Source organism: Anguilla anguilla, chromosome 4 (assembly GCF_013347855.1).
Source record: "Anguilla anguilla isolate fAngAng1 chromosome 4, fAngAng1.pri, whole genome shotgun sequence".
NCBI lineage: Eukaryota > Metazoa > Chordata > Actinopteri > Anguilliformes > Anguillidae > Anguilla > Anguilla anguilla.
In genome coordinates this window covers 52919183-52941468 of record NC_049204.1, presented here as the reverse complement: position 1 = coordinate 52941468, position 22286 = coordinate 52919183, and the positions used below count along the sequence as shown (strand labels likewise).

The window sequence follows — 22286 nt, the reverse complement described above, 5'->3', positions numbered from 1 at the left end:
ACCAGCGGAGCTTCCAAAAGTGGGCAGTTGGGTGTGTAAACATCTCCTTAGAGAATGTGTGCAAACAGCTTAATTAGGGCAAATGTGCTGTAATTCCGAGAGTGGTGTTTTTTAACCTGCCGGTCTTTCCCCCAGCTGAGCATTCTGAGCACGGAGAACGGCAAGCAGAGGGAGCTCCTGGAGAGGGAGCGCGCGCGGCGGGAACAGCTGGAGCTGCTGCTAACGAGCGGCGGGCGGAGCGCCCGCTCGCCCCGGCCAGCGCCCGAGTCCGGCCGCGAGGAGGGGCTCCGTCTGAGCGCGCCCGGGCCCTCCGACCCAGCGGCCGCCCCCCCGCGCCGCCGCCCCGCGCCTCCGCGAGAGCCCTCGTCGAGCGGCCCCGAAACGGCGGAGACGGGGGCCTTGACGAGAGGGGACCTTGAGGAGGCGCGGATGAGAGACGCGCTGGACAAGTCCTACTGGATCCAGCGAGTGGGAGAGCTCTCCGCTCAGCTCCAAGAGAGCACCGAGTACTGGTCGGAGAAAATGAGCGACCTCGCCGCCGAGATAGAGCATGCCCAGTTGGCCTCCCCGAAGAAGTGAACATGAAGAGTTCCCCCCGCCCCCCCACCCCTGTAGAATAAAAGGGGATCGCATTCAGCCTGGAAACTTGAAAACGTGGAATGTACTGTATGTGTACAGGAAAATTAGTGCCTTAGGTTGCCTTCTGAAGCACCTGCACTTAATTATCCATATTGCACTAGGAAATATTACAATGCATATAGATACAAACGTCTGTGTGCAAGCGAAGGACATTCATTAATATTTATTATTGAAAGACTTGTTGTTTTTTTTTTTTCCTGAATTTGAAATCGATCAGGTTACCGTTTGTTTCGTTAAGGTTAGCGTTGCGTCTCGTTCTGATTTTGTTCGTGTTTGATCATTCGTAAAGTGTTTTTTTATTGGTCAGCGAGATGGCGTTTCACCCGGCGCGCACGCGTTAAAGAGCCGGAGGCCGTACAGCGCAGCAGAACTGAGCGCTCGTCCCCGTCCTCCGACCGCTCCCTCATAAATAAGCGATGGGGGATGAATCACCTTCTTTGTTAGTTCTGCATGCTGATGATACATTATTTCTCCTTCGTTCGTATTGTGTTCATCATGTCTCCGTGGCTGCAGTGCCGTTTCTGTTTTGTTTTTTCCTCAGAATGATTAGAACCAATGCCTTTGACTGAAACTATAGATGGCCTGGAATATGAGAATTCTTTTTTTTCCAAATGCCTCTGAAAATGCTTAATCATTTTTAATTCCGGTTTACAGAACGGCAGTTTTGCGGCCTTGTTTGCCCTAGATTATATAGAAGCCTTTAATATGATTCTGTGCACTCAGTTGTATTCTGCCATTGTAGTCTGTCCTTGCCATGTTCTTTTTCTTTCCTTTGTTCCTTTCAGTTGCCCCTTCAACTATAGATTAATAAATGAATCAACAACCAGGAACAATGCGAGGTTTTTGTAAGCAAGAAAGATTTGCTGCAAACATTAATGTTCCAAGTTAACTAGCATCTGACGGCATAACACATCACTAACTGGATGACAGCTCATTCAGGAAATACATCCAGTCTCTCTCTCTCTCTCTCTCTCTCTCTCTCTCTCTCTCTCTCTCTCTTTCTCTTTCTTTCTTTCTCTCTCTCTCTCTCTCTCTCTCTCGCTCTCTCTTTCTCTCTCTCTCTCTCTCTTTCTTTCTTTCTCTCTTTCTGTCATGTTTTTTCTCTGACAATGGAGACCTGTGTTTGAAACGGCTGTGAAGGCAGTGGTATTTAAAAAGGCAAAGCAGGGGTGGACGAGGCTCTGTTGGCTAAACAAGGAGACCTTTAAGCCTGCTCTTTGAAATGACTCTTCTTTTTAGAAAGTGGACCCATTTTGCTGTGTTAATGAGGGACCGTTAGTAAATCCAGAAGCTTGAACGTGGCATTTTCTGTTATCCCCAAGATGCAGAACAACATTAAGCTTCTGACATGTTTTTTTTTCCAAGGATTATACATTTTAATGAGGGAAGGCAGGGCTTGTTAGTGGTATTAGTCATTTGCACTGTCACAGTAAAAAGGAAAAGAGAAACTTTTTTTATAAATATACACTAGCGCACGAACATACTCGCACATATTCATTAAAAATAAAACCAGTGGCTTTTAAGGCTTGGAGCGCAAGCCAAAGGCAATTTTCAGACAAAGTCCTATGGAAACAATCACGAGAGTGATCATTTGTTGTTCTTGAAAATGGCGTAAGGTTTACAGAGGTTAAGCTTGCTTTTGATGTGTTTTAAACTCATTTTAGCTCAGCTGAGGGATTAATGCATCGCCCTCACCCCCGCCCGAGCACGTGTTCCAGCGTTCACGCAAGCGCACGTCTTTCATACGCAGAAACCAGAATTGAGCTTTCCCTGGTCCTCGACTTCCTGCAGTAATTTCACTTAATGAACATGTGGTTTTGTGCGGGTGGTCTCCTGGAAAGCTAGTCCACTAAAAAAATTGCAGTTTTAAGTATTTTTTGTTTCATCCAAAATTAGCGTTCTTTTTTTTTACGCCAACCGAGGCTTAAACCAGCAGGGATGTTGACAATTACAGAGAAGTGATTATGGCACGTTATTTTATTTCTGCATTAAAAGGAAAACGACTCCAGGGTCATCCCAGCAGAGGCGCTTGTTTAAAATGCGTTCAGCACGTGCGTCCGCTCCCTCACCTAGACTGCCGATGTTTCGAATGAGATTAAAACAAGACGTGGCTACCGTGAGCAGGCGCCATCATGTTTTACTCTGCGTTCTCCCCGAGCTCTAATCCATTTCGGTGAGGTAATTGTGTCCCTGCTTACAGCCTCCGATGCGGCGCTGTGAATTTCCATTCTGCCCGGGTGCACCTTTTGCACTGTAGCCATAAACAGCCCAAACTCATCATAACAAATTATTGTCTTTTGCTTTGTTCAAGGCTAGCGTTCTGCATCTCTGGCAAGTTTATTGTCCCCTTTCTTGCGGGACTGCCAGCAAGCTAATCATGCTGTACGCTGTTGCTTTCGAAATGGTAATTGGTCCTGTTAAATTTATATTATGAAATGGCTTTGGGATCATTCCCATACACGCAGGGAACTTAACTGCCTTAAATTTCCGAGGGTTTTTTTTTGGGGGGGGGTGTTCATTTTACTTCATGAAGCGAATTTGAACATTATGGCAAAAGACTGGAGGCAGTAAGCTTCATTCCAGATACTTCTCGTTATTTGAATACATAATGTCTGCATGTTAGATTGTCAGGAAATGAAAACTAATGCAAATGAGAATTCTTTCCCTTTTTAAAAGGACATTATGAGCATTTTGTTTCTCAGCCGAACGCTGCCTTTCTCATAATCCATCAACATGCTTCTTAAATTGGCTTTTAAATTTGAAACAAAAAGTCCATATTAGAAGAACATCTGCACCTGATTAGGCCGTAAATGAGGACAGAAAGATGCCTGTTTGAATCCGGGCTGATTACTCATAGCATTCAGTGCGCATTTCAACATGACCTCCCAACAGGGTCATGGGGTTATGTTCTCAAACAGAATTTTTTCAAGACAAGAGTGGGATAAGAAGACCAACAGACCAGCGTAAAGCATACAGTAGGTTCAAAATGGCTGTTCCTTCAAATACCTCATTTACTTAGCAGTCTTTCACCTGAAACAAACAGCCATACATGCTCATAAAGGAGAGGGGTGTGGAGGTCCTGGAAAGGGCTGGGAAGGGAAAGGGGGGGGGGGGGGGGCGATAGATTTTTTTTTAAGGCTTTGTTTTATATTTTCTCTCAAAAAGCAAAAAAAGGTCCAGTCACACCCTTGCATCAGGACACAACCAGTACAGTCACAAATGTGTACAGTTATAATTTATGAAAAAAATTTAACCCTTTATGTTTTGGCTCCTGCTTGGGTCTAAAGCCTTCAAGCCAGGGGCCTGTCAGCCTCTCTGTGGGTGCGAAAGGGTTAACCCCGGCAGAGAGGTGACCTTTATCCTTATGTGCTCACTCATTTTTTTTTATTTTTTTTTTATCAAACCTCTCCAAAGGGACTCATCATACGCTGGGCTCTATGAAGGGAAAAAGGAGAGCATTGTCCTTATCACCTCCTTCCAGAAAGTGGTAGAGTAATAGGACTTTGTAAGGAGAAATGAAGACCGGTCTGATGGTGGCTGATTAAAAATTGACTCTGCCACATCAAAGAGGAGTTGAAGGTGAAAATGATGATCACTTCCCTCTCCCAGGGACCCGCCACCATTTCCTTTATTCAACCTTGAAAGGTTCTTTCTGAATAAGAAGATATCCCTGGAGTCCATTCAGGGGAGACGGGATGGGGAAAAATGTAGATCAGTAAGCCCGTTCTTCATATTAAAAAATAATAATAATATTCAATTTTTTTGTTAATGACATCTTAGAATAGCCTGTTAGTTATCAATGTTGAGAAAGTAATCCATGCTTAAGTTCCCACTCAGGGCTACAGACTTTCCTTAATTGTAATTACTTAGAAAGGGGACAGCCACAACAATTCTGCAAGGCCTCCTGTTTAAAATTCAGTATTTAGCAGTTCCTTTTTAAATGCGGGTGTCATATTTTTTTCCCTTCTACCATTCCCCTTTTTTTCCCCACAAAAATGAATCATAATTTTATGTAAACCTTTAAAATATATTACATGAATCTAAAGGCTTCATAAGCATATGTAGTATTTTAAAATTACATGTCTGTGTTTGTGAATGACAAAATGTGTACCATATTAAGTCCAAATTTGATGTTTGGCCTATATTTGTCTGCATTCTGCAGTTTGAAGAGAATGCTCAGCCACATATGCAATGCACATTGCACATCTGAAATAGAGCCCAAAACCTCCAAGGGAAAACATGACTTATGCTATATTTTACATGTTTATAATAATGTGTTCAAATATATAAAAATTACAAAAACAGATTGTAGCCATTCATGAAATTATTCATATGTGGGGTGAATTAACTGTTATTACAGTTCTCAAGAAATGGGCACTTAATCCTAAATGTTTTTCTAAAGTACTGTTGAATGCACGGACGGCATCATGTAACTAATAATTACTTTGTGCTTATATAAATAAGCACATCACAAGCAATGTCTAAAGTAATGCTGCTTTCTGCTTCTTATTTATTCAAATATGAAATTACGACTCAGTGTGTGCTATTATTTATTGTAAACACCTCAATGACAGTTGATTACATTTTTGTTTTAATGCAACACCACCCTATTAAACAGGGTGATAATGCCTTTTCTGTTTGAGCATTTCTCTGCGATTTTACTCTGTAATGGACTGCGTGAACTGCAATCTTCCACTGCGTCAAGCAAAATTTCTGAAATGAATTTTCGGAGTGGGAGAAAGGACATCACAGAGCAATTTTTTGGTTCCCCCTGCCGTTCCTTTCAAATTTGAGTCTCGGCCAGTACAAACTGGCACTCCGCTGACTACACGAATGGAAAGGGAGTCTGGGTGGCTGCTGTTGTGGTGAGGACAGACAGAGTTCCTGCTTTCAGCGCCTGTGCTTGTTTCCGGGTGAGAGTGCAGAGGCTAGAGACAGGCAGGCTGCAGCCACTGCCAGCCGCCTGCTCGCCGACGTCCTGGTGGGCCGCCAGATTCCCAGATTCATCCACCGATTACGGAAGCAGCGCTTGCACACTGCGCTGTGTTACCTCCTGTTCCACTTTTCTTCTCTTTTTGACGAGTTACACAAGGCTGACCGCACCCCAAGCCTCTTTATTAGCGGGCCCTCCCTGTTCTAGAAAGGTCTTCTTTTTCATCCTCAAGTAATGTTGATAAAACTACCTGGTGCACCTTGTTTAGCCGGCAGACAGTATGAAATAAGATGGGATGCTTTCTTTGAAGAAGGGACATAAGCGAAAAAACAGCAAATTACTTGTATCACGTGAAACATTACCACGTTTTGGTCGGACGTGTGAGTGGTGTGTGCATATACTGTATAGTATGCATTAATGTCAACAATATAATTTTGTGTAGAGATTTAAATTTCCCTGTATCTAGTTGTTTAATGCACAACTGTTGAGAGCCGGAAGGCGAGTGGGCTGAAAGTGAAGTGTGTATATATATATATATATATATAAATAAAATGGCAAATTTACCACAGCTGTCATCAAAAAAAGTGTTATGTATTTACAAATGCAATTATGGGTCCCACTTTTCCGGCACATTTAGTGACAAGCAAGGAAATCCAGCATGACAGCCAGTAGAATTAAAATCAAGTGTGTATCTTTGAAAGTTTACACCAATACAGTATATTCTTGACACAAGATGAACATTTCACACCTATTAATGCAGTAGCTGTGCTTACAGTTATTTCTGTCTTTGTTATCTTGCAGGATACGTTCAAGTGGAATTATGAGGGGTAGGGAAAACATCAACAGGGGACACAAACAGCAGCACTCTGAATTTGGCACTGTCATGGTTTTGCGAATTGCAAATATTTTAGTGCTAATAGGCAGATTATGAAAAGAAACTAACCGTGTCAACAAATCCTCCTTTTTAAACCGTACCTTTTATTTTTTTTCGTATTCCTCGGCCAAAGGTAAATGCATAATTAACTTTCAATACTGACATGATGTATGTGTGTATCATCTCGAAGACTTGTTATGATTAAGCTAATCATTTCAGTTTCTGGCTGTCAAGCTTTGGGACAATGTAGTTTATGTAATAAGAACCTTGTGAACAGTGATTTCCACTTAATTTTCTGTTGAACATCTCATTAAAGAATGATACGAAATCCATACAGTACTTTCACATTGATTTTAGACTCCCAAATTGTGATCTTAAATACTTAAAAGCTGCTGAGGGGGAACATTTTAACTTTGAATTTGTTTGTCAGCTCCTTGTTCTAGAAATGTCTTTTACAGTACTACCAGTGAAAGAAAGATGTGCAGTGAAGCCTGAGAATGAACTCAAGCCTGTACCATGTTTTCTTAATGTTAACACAATGTTACCTGAACACTATTGTTATCATGCTAACGCTCCAGAAACCAACAGTCACGGCACAGGGGATCTGTATTCTCAGCAGGAAGATTCAAACCCAGTGGTAATCAGCCAAAGAGGCAACAGAAATGCACTTGTAAAGCTAATCCTGAGATTCATGTGACGCAGAACCTAGAGATCTGGGCCAATCAGCTGGGTTAGCAATGCCAGCCTCTTCAACAACTGCCCACTCATGCTGCATTCCTTTATTAATTGCTACCATTTTGGGAAAGGTCGTTTTGACCTAGGATTAGGTTATAGTTACGTTTCACTGTCGCATCTGAGAAGCATTAATGGACATCTGTCCTTCTCTGCCAGTACACCTGTCTCGTCCATTATAAATTGATCTTGATGACTATGCCCTCCTCAACCTTTTTATAAACAGATACAAAATGCATTTGATCAAGGGTGATTCAATACCTAGGCAAATTCAACTATTAAATCAATACTTGTAGCGACATAATAATAAATATGAAATGTATTATAATATATTCAGGGTGAATCCACTTGAAGCGTCTTCAATATTTTCAGAACAAATGTAGCAATAATTTAAGATATATGTTGATATATCAGAAATACAACTTTCAGTATTTTGAAACATTAGCATATGGTATTTATTTCATTAGAATGTTTACCAGTGATTGGTATGAAGCAGGATATTTTACATCATATCATATATTTAATTTTTTTTTCAATATTTCTTGAGTGTGAGTCACATTGTTATTTTTATTTTTTGCCTTTTACTTAACTCCACAATTGTCTTCATTCTGATTTCTAAAATCTGATCAATGTGCACACAGCACAAGAAGGACTATCTATAGTCCGAATTCTCTGTGGTGAACAAATGACAAATGAGATTTGTGGACATAGAGATGGATGCACAAAATTCAATATGAACAGGACTAGCTCAGAACAGGCACCTGTAAAAATTTCTGCTATTAATCTTCTCTCCACTCCAAGGCTGAAATGGAGCCTTTTTAAAACAGTGCAATCTCATTCCCTACAGCGCCTCAAACCATGGACCTGCTGTTATGATAACGAAAGCAATACAAAGAAAGTAAAATATGTATGCGTGTGTGTGTGCCTGTGTGTGTGTGTGTATGTATGTGAGTGTGTGTGCATGTGTGTGTGCCTGTGTGTGCGTGTGTGTGCCTGTGTGTGCATGTGTGTGTGTGTGTGTGTATGTGTGTGTGTGTGTGTGTGTGTGTGTGTGTGTGTGTGTGTATGTGTGCGTTTGCGCGTGTGCGTGCGTGTGTGTGTGCGTGTGTTTTCTTGGCGGGAGGGGGGGTGGTGTTATTGCTGGAGAAAGGAGGCAGCATCTTATTGTAGCTCCCTATGAGAACAAATGGGGATGAAGTGCATAGCCCCACGGCATCTGCCTTCATCTGCACCATAACCACAAATCTAGGGAATATGATAATTCACCAAACTGATATTAGCACTATGGAAACCATATGGCAGCAGAATGTTTTTGAAAGCCTATGCAACATTTGTTGTTTTTTTTAAATTATTATTTATTTATTTATTTATTTTATACAATAATATACTACATTTTATGGAGTTACACCCTTCTACCGAGATTGTGGCATTGGAAATATTTCCGTACAATGCTGGACACTCTGGTCTCTGTATGGTTTTTTTTTTGCGAAAGCATCTGTTCTTTCATCAAAATGCATTTTTAGCCTTTATGTTTACCAGTATTTACATAGGAATACAGTCAAGCGTAAAGACACATATAGGCTATGGAAATCCCGGTGATAGATCGGGGTTTAGTGGACCTGTAACACCCTCAGTGGTTCCTAGACCACATATCAAAAAGGGCATTAGTTTCTGGCACGGTTGAGAAGTTTGGCTTGGCAGCAGCCCAGAAGTTAATAGCCGGGGATATGTAGGTTATGAATAAGGTGCACTTCCAATGCTCTGAGAGCGGGTGATCATGGACCCTGCTGGCAAAGAGCCTGACCACAGACGTTCCGAACGTCCCCGCTTTTTCCACAAATGTTCCTCTCTCTCACACAGGCCCAAAAATTAAAACATAAACTTGTCACGAGGGAGAGATCATTACATGCATTCAGAGTGAAAGACACTTGCAGACAACTGCCAGAGTAATGGGCCAACTCAAGTTTGCTAGCCTGAGGCTCCTGCCACGTTTTTTTTTTTTTTGTTTCCTCAAAAACTCAATCTGACGATCCCCCTAATTTTGAGGAGATGCACTGCTCTCTGGCAAATTTTAATTGGCTCAGTGCTGAATTTTTATTTTCCATTGGGATTATGCTGGCTTTTTTTTCTAATATCAACTGAGCATTTTTTTTTTTTTTTTGCACTGTGCAAGGTTTCACGTTTCATATCTGTCTGTGCTTTTAAGATGGAGTTGGATCACAGCTTAACGGAGAGTGCCAGAGGAACTTCAGGTAGGGGTGAGGTGTGTGGGGCGTGAGGGGGGGCTGGGGGGGGAGGGGTGGCCTTTAAACCCACTCCCATGAAGTCTGCCTTTAATAACATTGCTTTATGAAATAATAATTACAATAATGGCAACACATATATGTAATATTGCATTTTTAATAAAGAACGTGATGTGCATGTGCTGCTTTTAAAGACTAATACTTGGATGTAGCATTTGCTTAATATGTGCTTGAAACCTCTCAGTGGTAGTGTAGCAACCGAATAATTTATTAAAACAAATGCCACATTTTACAAAATACCCAAATTAAATATGACCACTACTAAAAGATGTACTGCAAGAGTATAAAATATGCATGAAATTATGTAAATGTGGTGGAAAAACACTTCCAGCTAAACTTGTCTACTGGTTTTCTGTAAGATTGCCAAAACTCAAATAAAAGCCGCATTCAGCTGAATGTTTAGACATCTGGTTACTTTTTCCCTTCAATGGGAGGAAAGTATTCAGTGTCTTGTATGAAAATGGGCAGCAGAGTCTGCAGCTACCTACATCTGAATTTCCACTACAGTGAAAATAGTTACTCAGCACAATTTCCTGTTTGTTATATCATTTTTCTTTCAATAGCACATCAAAGAGGAACCTGCATGTCTGGTACCCTGAGCCCGCCATGTCAAGGGCGTCCTGTCTAAAGTTATTAGTTTGGTCTGAACTTTTAATTCATTTTCACTTAAAAGCAGTGCTGACAATTTAAATGTGTTTGTGCTCCTGTTAAACTTTACATTTAAACCCTTTGTTTTTATTGTTGCACCTTTAAATGAAAATGTGAAGGATCACTTGGTTAATGTAAATGAAAGTTAAAAATTAGATTGGCTAAAACAAAGGATGATACACGAAGAATCGGCTGCATTTCACATGTTCATGTCTGCTTGAAACAGACTTGCATATAAGGATGTTTGAATTTTGGTTAAACAATGGCTCGTTCTTGTAAAATCTCTCTCACTCACTCTCTCTCTCTCTCCCTCTCTCTGTCTCTCTCTCGCTTACTCTCTCTCTCTCTCTCTCTCTCTCTCTCTCGCTCTCTCTCATCTGCTGCCCCCTGTTGGATTCCAAGGTAGACACTGCAGTACATCCAATATCAAGCACACAAAGGTCTGTTTACATTATTATTATTGTATGGGTACCATGCATAGCTGTCTACTGTTTAAAAAAAGCATTGAGACTCTTCTAAATGCATCAAATTTGCTTTTGTTCCCTTAAACATAGTTCTTCCTTCTGATTAAGTGCTCATTTCCCAAAGGTTCATCAATGCCTATTTCATGCATCGCATATCTGTATCTTATTTTGGTCTTGAACAATTGTCCTTCATTCAAGGAGTTACTCAGGCAAAGGAGTTGCTCATGAAAATTATGCATTAGCTGGATGTCTACCTGAAGAGGTTACTTAATTTAATGTATCTTGTTCGTGCTTAACTGAACATGAGTGCACTGCACCAGGTGCACTTTTGGTAGTCAGCAACTCAACCTGCTGAAGGCTAGCCTTGATGGGGATGTGACGGAAAGAAAATTGAAGCCAGCGTGTGAAAAAGTATCAGTACGTCTGCTTGAAACCATTATGCAAAATTAATATTCTTGGTCATGCTTATTACAACTTCATACACTGTTGTCTATCTTTGGGTTTCTTTGGTTGCGTATAATTCTGCTACCTCTTTATCAGTACTGGCATAAGCTGCGTACATGGCATTCATTGGTGTCTATGGCCAGACCCATCATTTAATTGCTTTAGAACAAAAAAAAGAAAAAAGAAAAAAAGTTTTTTTCTGAAATTGGGTCTTTGCAGCAAAATTCAATTTTCTGTGTTATCAGAATACAGGAGCACTTCTAAGTGTGAAAATACATTAAAAGTCATTACAAGCAATAAAGTCAGATTGTGTACATAGAAATAACACTTTTCCCGGGTGCAGCTCATAATTCCTCTGGAATGGGCTTTACCATTAGATAATTGACCTTGTCTTTTTTTTTATTTTTTTTTTTTTTTTTTTTTTAAGTGCACGCATTTAGCAGCTGAGGGCTGAGATCAAAGCAACAGTGAAAGTCTTAGTCACTCCTCCTTGTAAGCACTAATTTTGATGCTTCAATGAAATCATGTGACTTCTCTGATTCGGAAAATCACTTCTGCACCATGCAACATTTTTGAGCCTTAGAAAGTATGTGTGCCTGGTATACTTTTTAATTATTGGTTGGGGCAAAACACATAGTGTTGATCACATATGTCATGGCTTCATAAAAAGAGCAGGATACTTAGTTGAAGAATAAAAGCTATCTTTATTGAAGATTACAGATTTAAAGATGGACATTCACTTGATATTGTAGGCATGTTGAATTTCCAGTAAACCATTCAACAACATGTTCTCATGAACAGACAGCCAGTTGTTATGCATGGATAATAGATAGGGTGTATTGGATTTCTTGATAGCAAAAAAATTACAACGATGAGTCATATAAAGGTTTACCTGTTTTCCATTAGGTTTAGAAATTTTAAGTCGGTCTATTATTCTATTCAGGGGGCAAGTAAAATTGTTCAGCAAAGTTCAAAGTAATGACTATTCATAGCAGTCTTGATCAGTTGTAAGCATGTTTCTTGGTCGCATTTAAATCATGCAAATTACTTGACTTTCATTGTGATGGGGTGTACGTCATGTGGCCATACCAGGCCTGGATCTAGAGTTGGAAAGAAATTGAGAGATCAATGATCTCTGGAAGGATGTATAAATGGAATTTGGCTCTGACAGCCATTAGCACTGTGCTTCCTCACCAGAATTGAGCAGTTTATGGTTCTGCCATGGGCTGGTCTAGGAAGCTGTTGAATGGATTAATGTTCTGGAAAGGCATGATTCTTCAAGCAGAAATCACACCAACCGGACTAACAGCGCAGGGGAAGAATGCATTTGGCAGAATAGACTATGTTGAGCATGGGATGTGGTTTTGTGTTTTATACGAGTCCTTATTTTCTTTTTCTTCCACTGCTATGGACAGCATGTGGGCGTATGAAGAAATATCATCTTAAGGATAAAGAAGAGCAGAAAAGCTAGCAAGAACTAGAGTCTCACTTTATGAGCCCAATCAGAAAATCAGAGAAGTGAGCTACAGAATTCACTGCAGCAAGAAAGGACCACAGACTTACAAATTCTCATGTTCATTGCATACAAATGGTGTGTTAAGACTATTATATTATTCAAAACTAAAAATAACAAATGTGTTTGTGTATGTACTTTTGCCATTTTTATATATTTAATTGATTTGTGTGGTTCTGGCAGGAACAGTAATAAGTTTTTTTAATTCTTTTTTTAAAAAATTTTTTACAAAAATTCCCAGGTATTTTTAAAATTAATATTCACACATCTATATCCCATATGTGCATACATGTTCATCCCTTCTTCTCATACCTATTGATAATTTGATGTGCTCATCGTTCCAACGCTTGATTTGAAATATTTTATACACGTTTTTCTTTCCATCATTTTCCCTGAAAATCGGCAGTAACATGCGCCTTCATGAACTGAATCATTATGTCATTTTCCGCCAATTTTGTGCATGTGTCAGACATGCAGTAATATGACCCTTCGCTCTGTAAAATGCACTCTTCTATATATGCCGTCTATATCCTATAATGCACTGAATACCATTTGATATTATCTTTGAATATTTATCCTAGCTGAATGACAATGGTAGTGATAGAATGAGCCCAGACAGTAAGGCCCCTATTGGTGCCCACTGCCTCATAACTGTTGCTCTGAGAGCCTTGGTCATGAGTGTAAATAAGATTTTCCAACAGATGAGCATAATCTGATTTAAATATCCTATCTGCGATTCTGCAGCCGCACAACGAGCGTTTAAAGTGTCAAAATTAGGAGTAACTGAATATTCAGTCAGTAAACAGGATAGAATTTAGCGTGTCTCATTCAAATGCCATTCATATTCTTTTGGAGGCTGTCTTTGAGTGTCTTGAGATAGAAAACAACTGTGTATACTCATAGGCACTGCAGCATCCATATAATGCTGCTTCCCCATTCATTCCTCACAGAAATCAAATATATTATAATATACAGTAAACATTGTACTCCTGCCTCACGCCCAATGCACGCTGGGATAGGCTCCAGCACCCCATGCAAACCTGCCCAGGATAAGCGGGTATAGATAATGGATAGATGGATGGATACAATGTCTGAAAGTGTCAATCATTCATATATATATATATATTTTTTTATTGCAATGGATTGCATATACCTTGATTATGCATTTTATTTCAAAATATACTGTTTTCAGTATATGCCATTTCCATGAGGGATGCCTCATGGTGAAGTCACAGAAAAACCGGGAGGCTGCTGCAATGCATTTCTGTTTCGGCCACTGATTATTTTGCCCTGTTGCAGAAGCTTTTTAAAAAGGCATGCTCAGACATGTTTTTGGCTTGGGTGCATGGAGTGTCTTTACAGTAGCACATGGTTCTCATGGGGGTGACAATGAGTGTGAAGTGAAATATCAGGTCTAGACCTTTTTATTTCAAACACATGGGCAGCCTACATTGCCATGTATTAGTCATTTGGCCAGAAGTATCTTTAATTAACAAGAGGAATTACATGTCAGCTTACTACTCTTTTATAATTTGAGAGTGTGTTCACATCTAAAATTTAAGACTGCATTTAGATTTCGAAGGTAAGGCCAATGTGTAAATTACTGTATACTGTTCACAAACGCAAGCACAAAGCACCATTCCATCCCGCTGCATTTGCTGTGATTGTGCAAGATGCAATTTCCATATATACTAATGTTTGCCTCGAGACGGGCCGGGTCAAGACAGGACGCGCTGCCTCTAGCCAGTGCTTTAATGGCGCAATATTTTTTTCAGTCTTAAATTTACAGTGTGTATTAAAATGCTTTACTTTATTGAGCACAATTAAGCTAAATGTGGCCATCACGGATATAAGGATCGCTACTGCGTTATCATAGGATTGCCGCTACCGAATGGAGGACGATGAGGGGGATGTAAAATGTGACTGTGAATGTGAAACCTTGCTTTTGAATGTACACTTACCTTCAGAAGCAAAGCATTATCCATTTTCCTCTGCCATGAAGCACAGTTTGATGTTCACAAGGCCACAAAATATACTGACATTAGAGTAATTGCCATTCCCATTGAATTCTGGATCTGTGAACAGATGCCAGTGAAAAAAAAAATACTAATCTATTTCAGATCGCTCATAACCTATGTTGATAAAAAGACACAAAATCAACATTTAGAACAAGGGAAAATGTTTTATGTGCAGCAAATTTGAAAATATTAAAAGTACCAAGATGAAAAAGGATATGCGGGTATATCAATATGTACAAAATAGATATCATTCTAATTAATGTTAATATCCATAACTACTGGCATACTCATAAGGAATGGTATATGCAAAGATCTCAATAACTGCATTATTGAGTTATACAGACACAGGCACATGGCTTCAGTGTTTGAGTGAACATTAACTTGCTTTGAATTGTTATGCATATTGAGTGGTGGATATCCACAAGGTACAATATCCACAAAGTTCTGCCCCTAAATATGAAGGAAATTTTGAATTATTCTCATTTACAATTCCAATAGCAGTCATTTTTCTTCTAATGATTGCTAATAGTTTGCTTTGAGTTATTATTCAGTGTACAGAATTAGGCCTCACAGCTCTGACTCAGCTAGGTTCAGTGCTTCAGGCTAGCCCATCTCAGCTACACTACACTGTTCCAGATGCTGGAAATGGGCTATTCATTGTTTATAGCTCCACAGCTGAACTACGCTGTGAACAGTGCCACTTAAAGAAGATGAAATCTGCTATTTTATCTCATGCTAGACTTTGATTTATCACAAGGTTTGTGTGACAAAAAATGGCAAACATTTATACATCCAATTCCGTCTTGTGCAATAGGAAGTGCTGTCACTTGCCTATGAGTTCCACCAAAATGAGGAGGACAGTTTACTTGACAACACAGCCAAAAGAGACAGATTCCACTTCCTCCTGCACACAAGGGGCATTTTTGTTATGCATGGAAAATTATGATAAATGTTGTCATACCTCCATTTGGATATTATTAAAATGTCTAACTTGAGAGAAGCTAGAAGTATACATGTAAGCCTGTAAGTATACATGCTTCTCTGTATACAAACACTGATTTAGTGACCTACCATACTCCAATTACATTCAGTTTCAGTAACAAAAAGAATACAGAGATAAGAATTGGCAAATCAGATGTTATTTACTTCTGAGTGTTCACCCATGAAATTAAGAGTTCATTACTACAGCATTCAGAAATTTTTCACCCATAACTTCTAGAGTGCCAAAATTAAAGCAACCCACAAGATGCAGAGTTGAATATGAATATTAGTTTGTCCAACTGCTTTTTTTGTACTAGCACCTTTTAAAATCTGATAATAAGCAGGCTTCCAAGGCTTACCTAATGAAATTTATTATCTGAAATAAATAATAAATTAAAAATTCACAATCACAAAAGAGAAGACGAACCTCAAAAATTTCCTCAAAAGCAGAACGGGCCTTCTTGGAGACAAACTGATGTGCTTGCTCATCAGAGATTACTCAACCCATGCCCAGTGGCTGCTATATTTTAGCTTACTGCTTTGTCCAATTTGAAGTCTCCATATTACAAATCATCTGAATTCATGTGTATGTACGTATACAGTTCTTGGTTTTGGGACGTAGCATTAGCATCCCCCTCCTTTTCCTCTTGTTCTGTTGTGCTTATGTTGCATATACTGTATACTGTATTTAAAAACAAATTATTTATGTTAATAAAAAAACCATTGATTGATTGAGTACATGAAAACAGCAAATTGAGTTTGCAATACTTTGTTTAAACATAAGGTTTTGTTGAATTTAATGGCATATACTGTATACACACAGTATTTCACGACAAATAAATGTAGTCTTGCCAAACAAAGTCAAAGCAAACATTTGGTTTTGATAAATTTACAAGCTCTATCTGTGGGCTACTGACCGAAGTCCACCTGTGAGCTTGTGCTTGAGAGTGCGTGCTGACTGAGGCAATATCTTTTTTAGACAATGCTAACTTTCCCATAGTATTCTATGGCCAGCAGTGTAGAAAAGAGTCAGTGTATCATGGGCCAGTGCATCGGGTTCCTGTCCTGTTAAGCTGCAGCACTTCCTGTCTAGGTGCAGGTGGCTCCGCTCTGGCTTGAGAGGCACAATTGCTGGTTTCAAATGTAGCATTCGAACTGAAAGAGTTCTGGATCCTGGAGCTAATGTAAACCCCCATGAATCTCTGCATATGGTTGCTAGCTCTCTCTTGAAAGGGTGGAATTGTTATAACTATATATTAAAAGTTAAAATTAGCAAATGTGATCTAGGCAATAATACACAATACACAGTCCTCTCTGCTAGTTTTCTCCATATATTTCCTCAATACTGGTAAGTCATTGATAAATTATAATAAAAAAGAGTCAAAGAAAGATCAATAACTAGTAGTGACACTATATCTCTTGCAATCTACTGATGTTCAATGATTACTGTAACATTTATAAGGAAATGTCTAATCCAAAATGTGTTCTATTATAAGAGGGTGATCTGCTTCCAATGAACATCTATACATGCTCATGTATAGTTTAGAGCTGATAGGAACAGCTCAGTTGGCATATTTGCGTATTGACAACTGAAGCTCAGTGCAGAAACTGTGCCACACATCTCTAGGGCAGCAAATGAATAGCATTTAACTAATGTGAAACCAAACACATTTCTCGCACCGCGTTTTGCACCTAAGTGATACATCAGAAGGTGATAATCTAGAATTTGAATGCCATCTGTGAAATGGCACTCAGAGAATCATCAGTCTCACAGCACTGCACTGCCCTCAGTCTGTGAGCATACTGAGTTAAAGCCCACAAAGCAAATCAAAGTTGCTGGGAAAGGGTTTGACAGTAGTTTGAAATGGCAACGCTAAACTGTTTATCATAAATAAAATATTTTGCTTACCGGATATTTGTGGCTCACTTGGAGGCCAAAGTCAGAAGAAAATAAACTGCTTATCTGTTTTCTCTTGTCATTCTTATGAATAATCATGTATACAGTGAATAGCACTGGCATGTTTTTTTTTTCCTTTCAAATTTCTCAAAACATCACTAACACAAAAAAAAAAAACTGGTTAAAACTGCATTTTCCAAATGAGTACCAGAATAAATCTGGTCTAAATTCTTTCCATCAACTCCATTATCTTTTAGGACCCCGACATTCCCCTGATGTTAAAAGCTCCTATCACTGTGAAGCCATTGTGTAGAAAGTGAGCATGTAATCAAAGGTGAAATATTGATCTTAGTGTTCAGCAGAAGGTGACAGCTACAAATCAGTTTTCTTTTCCCAAGTACAAGCAAGTGCTGCTGTGACTTCCCAAAACATGCAAATACATGCACACATACTGTACACATGCACACACTCACATACGCACACATGCCTATTGTCCTGAATTTAATCAACATTTTTCCTTAGCTTTGGACTTTTGATTAAATACAAGTGTTTTCACAATTTTTTTTTTTCTGGTTGTTCCGGCAGGAATATTTCTGCAACAATGATACCGCTGCATTTTCTCTGTCCCTTTATCATATCCTTACCTCTCCTAACAGGAAATATCACTTTCCGTGGCCGCACCTTCTCTCGTGTCCTCTGTTCAGCGGGAACAGTTGTAATGAGTAGAAAACGTGAGATATTCAGAGGAGAAAGCCTGGTGTGGAAGACTGATGGTAGGAAAGAGGGAGAAGGAAAGGTCTGAGTGTTCCATCAGCCTGACTCTACTGCCAGCCTGGCTGTCAGCCACACAGGGAATGTTTTACACTGCTCTGGAGATGAGGGTGAGGCGGCTCCCACCTTAAATAACACCGCAGAATGAGAATCCTAATAGCATTTTGATGTATTCCTGCTAGGTTTTTTTTCCATTAAAAGAACAGGTGATACGTTTGTATCATTTGTCAAAGGCGAAGAAAATGAGGAAAATGTTGACAATTTCATTATGACCGCGTAAGAATTGGATTTATAAATATACGCATATCAAGATTTCCAAGGGGTTTTTTTATGAATGCATAAGGCAAATGTATTAAAATGCAATGCAATATTAGTTTAGATAATTGGAGTGTTCTTCAATATGATATTAAAGAAAAACGGTTTACATTTGAGCTTGTACACTGTAATCTATGAAATGGAAAATGAATTCAATTTCATATTCCAGATTCTATTCTATGCTTGAAGGCAACAGATAGAAAAAGCCAACAAGCTATATAAGTAGTCACACCTTAAAATTATGTGTTTAAAGACAGTCATCAACAAAAACAAAGGTTGAAAATAGCTTTAAAAACATTTGTCTTGATAGCTCTAATCCAACCTGAAGACCCACATTTTGTTTCTTTTATAAATTGACTGACTCCATCCATATTAAATAAATTTGCAAACATGATACAATTTTATCTGTATGTTACTGTTACTGGAACACAGAAGAATGCTGGCTGCTGGCTGTTTGGGTGCACATACATTATGAAATGTATTCAATGTATACACCCTGAATGTTCTTTAGCAGGCTTTGAAGCCCTTCCATTTCAAGAGGCCTTTATGTTTCAAATTCAAATAGGCATTAGTTTATAAAGTCTGAGGACCCAAGAGTGGGAAAAGTATGTCTTTTATTTGCTGAGCATATGCCTTCATTCTGGGAATCTCATACATGACACATTTATATGTATTATCCATTTTTTTCTCAGGACGATTACTGAAGCGTTTTTGATGAAGTCACATCCGCAAAGGTACAATAGCAGCACCCCACCCAAAATTAAACAAGAAATCTTCTGATGACACTACTTCAGTTCTCTAACCATCACCCCACACTGCTGCCCAACCTGAGAGAAAAAACATAAAATTATGGCCAATAAATAGCACTGCAGAACTACAGTACAGTAGATCTATTGTATCTTTTGGCTACTTGGCCCTTTGTGGTCTTGAATCAGCTTATGTGATTTGTACATATTTGCACCAGCCCATTGCAGCTAATGCTTTGTTTTATCATTGGTTTTATTCCATGTATTCTTTAGTGAAGGTCTCAATCCCAGAGCATTTATCTTTTCTTCGCTCTCAGAGTGTATCCACTGTACTTATGTAAATAACTCCAACGTTTCATTTGGTGCATTTTATCTGTTTTCCGGCACCTCTCTCCGTCGATCAACCTTTACAATGGAGGCATTATGCTTCGTAAAAATTACATTTTAGCAAACGTTTATGGTGCCAAACACTTCATCTTTTAATCCTCTTAAGTGAAGTCAGATGTATCATGCTGCATTTGCTGCACTTAACATATGTAAATTTGTAGAGTAATACACACCTATCAAAAAATAATGTGTTTTTACACCTTTTAAAAGCAATCCCTGCACATTTTCCCCCCAGTCGCAATTCTATGCAGATATTTCAAAGTAAATACCTGCTAAGCAACATTAGTAGGTGTAAATGTTGGGTTTCTCCTTAAGCTGTTAGACGCTTAAGTAAATTTGATTGCATTTGAAAACCTATCAGCTTTACTTTAGACTGGCATCCATAACCCTCTACTTTTGACCAGTATTCTCCCCAATTCCTCGGGGAGCATAATGCGTTTGATTGCAGGCCTGCCTTGTCAAAATCTACACTGTGTTTCTATATTTCTTTGCAGACATCTTTCTCACATGAATAATGCATGAGGGTGAGTCTCATTACATTTCATTTTCTCTCCTGCAGCAGTGGCGGTGAGGACGGCGGTGGCGGCAGCCGTCCCAGCAGCCCCTGCTCCCTCATCACGTCCGTGCTGCCTACCGCTGACAAAATGGGCTTATTTGACTTTTCACCCCATGGCTTAGATGAATAATTCACTCAGTCCTACACAGGTGCGGATGCTGCATGGTCTACCTTTGACAGGCAGAGGAGGAGGGTGGATTAAGAAATGTAAAAAAAAAAGAAGAACGAACGAACGAAAGAAAGAAAGAAGGTTTTGTTCTGAGGTGTTGTCCATCCCTTTCAATGAAATGACTTCAAACTGCACTGGCTTTGATGTTTGACTTTAAAAGCCATGCGCAATTTGGGTTTGCACGGTTGCCAGCTCTTCCCAAGCGCGTCACTGTTAAAGTGAAACAGATCGCGCGGCAGGATGTTTAAGTCCTCTAGACCAGCGAGTGCGGACGACAGAAAGTCCATTTAAAAATGAAATTCACATGCACAATCCTTTTTTTTTTTTGCTTCATTTTCCCTAATTACAAACACCTTAACATACACAAGCAGTGACTTAAAGGACACCGAACACGTTTAATATGCTTTTAGAGTTCCTGGGTTGCTCCTCGGCGCTCCCGAGAAGAGGCTGCGTTTGTAAAGATCATAGAGTTTCCTTCCTTCAAAACAAGAGAAGAAGAGTGCAGATAGTGAACTGAAATCCATTTGAGTCACATGAGAACTACGAGAGAACACTGTAAAGTACCAAACAGCAGGTGCTCACAGTCGGTGTATGAAACACTCTTCCCTTTTCAGGGTGACTGAAGAGGGGTGGCGTATTTACACTCTCATAAACACAAGATTAATAATAATCAAAATGGGGGGAATGTCTAATACAGATAGCACAATTTCTTTTGGTACATTCTGTTTACAAGAGTAGAGGACCCTTAATTTGAAGGTTTAAGGCTTTAGCATGGCTTTCTTTTCTCAAAAAACTCTCTCTATTCTCTATTTTATGCTACAAATGCATAACAATATTTGCCGCGTTATATTCTGTTTCTGCATCATTGTAGGAATCAATACACAGTATGTTTACATTGCAGCATGCAATTATACAGAGGTATATTTTGTTTTCTTTGTATGCAATCTTCTTTGACAACAAAGAAAACCTCTTCTGCTTAATTTAACTTGAACAAATACATGCTAATTTAGAAAATACAGGCATGGAACATAGAACATAGAACACATAAGAGGAGCTCCAGAAAATGAAAAAAGAAAGAATATCGGGTGAAGGGGTTGTGACATTCTGTGCTCAAAACAATATCACAGGTCCATGGATGATGCTACTCTTCCTCTTGTCCAAACATGCAGTCTGGCTGACTGGTTTTGGCTGAGGAAAGGAGGCCAATAGCCTGAATTATTTTCAGCACACTTCACACAAGACTTTTCACCTTCCTAAGTTCTGCAGAGGGTTTGTTTTGCAGATTCCTGTTCTAATTTCAGCAAGTCCCTCTGTGGGCAAGTTCAGACGAGCCTTATCTTTCTTGTTAAACACCGACAAAAGGATGAATCCTTTCTCTCTTTTCATTTTCCTAGACAATAGCCTTGGTCGATAACCTAGTACTCCAGAATTAATTATCTGTCCCTTTTAATTCAGGGTTGTAGTGATTAGCCCTCAATGTAAAGATGGGAGCATTAGCATAATATTTTGCTATCTTTTTCTTAGCTGACTCTCTTGAACCTTGTCTTTCCCGGTTATTGAGAAACACACATTCACACTCCTCAGGTACCCTGAAGTCCCAGCCTATGAATGTGATTTGAAGGAAATTAGATTTCTTTCCCACATAAAATATACTGATGACAGTTCATTTCAGGGGATCATTATGCATGCTTTTTATATATCATTAACTGGTGTGATGCTGGATGTGATATGAAGTGTTAATACAGGCATTTAGCCCCATTATATGCTCAGGTGGAAATAAGCCCGCCAACTCTGCTTCTGATTACCTCCACTGTATAAACCAGTCTACTCAAAACCTTGCTCTTCTATGTCAGCTGAGGTCTTCAAGGAAGACACATACGTACATGCTTAAGTCAG

At 39.4% G+C, this 22286-nt stretch overlaps 1 protein-coding gene and 1 long non-coding RNA gene across 3 annotated transcripts in view; both read left to right on the top strand.

Annotated features, from left to right (window-relative positions):
- Positions 1-1622, top strand: part of LOC118226517 (trichohyalin-like) — a 126063-nt gene extending 124441 nt beyond the window's left edge. For both annotated transcript variants that reach the window (XM_035416228.1, XM_035416229.1), the window contains one exon: positions 136-1622. In XM_035416228.1, the coding sequence (XP_035272119.1) occupies positions 136-579 (444 nt within the window). In that variant the 3' untranslated portion in view covers positions 580-1622. The remainder of the gene's footprint in view (positions 1-135) is intronic.
- Positions 1623-9351: 7729 nt separating this feature from the next.
- Positions 9352-19257, top strand: LOC118225131. Its single transcript, XR_004764774.1, has 3 exons — positions 9352-9430; positions 10532-10569; positions 19225-19257. It is a non-coding gene; the product is annotated as an uncharacterized LOC118225131 (long non-coding RNA).
- Positions 19258-22286: the final 3029 nt, after the last annotated feature.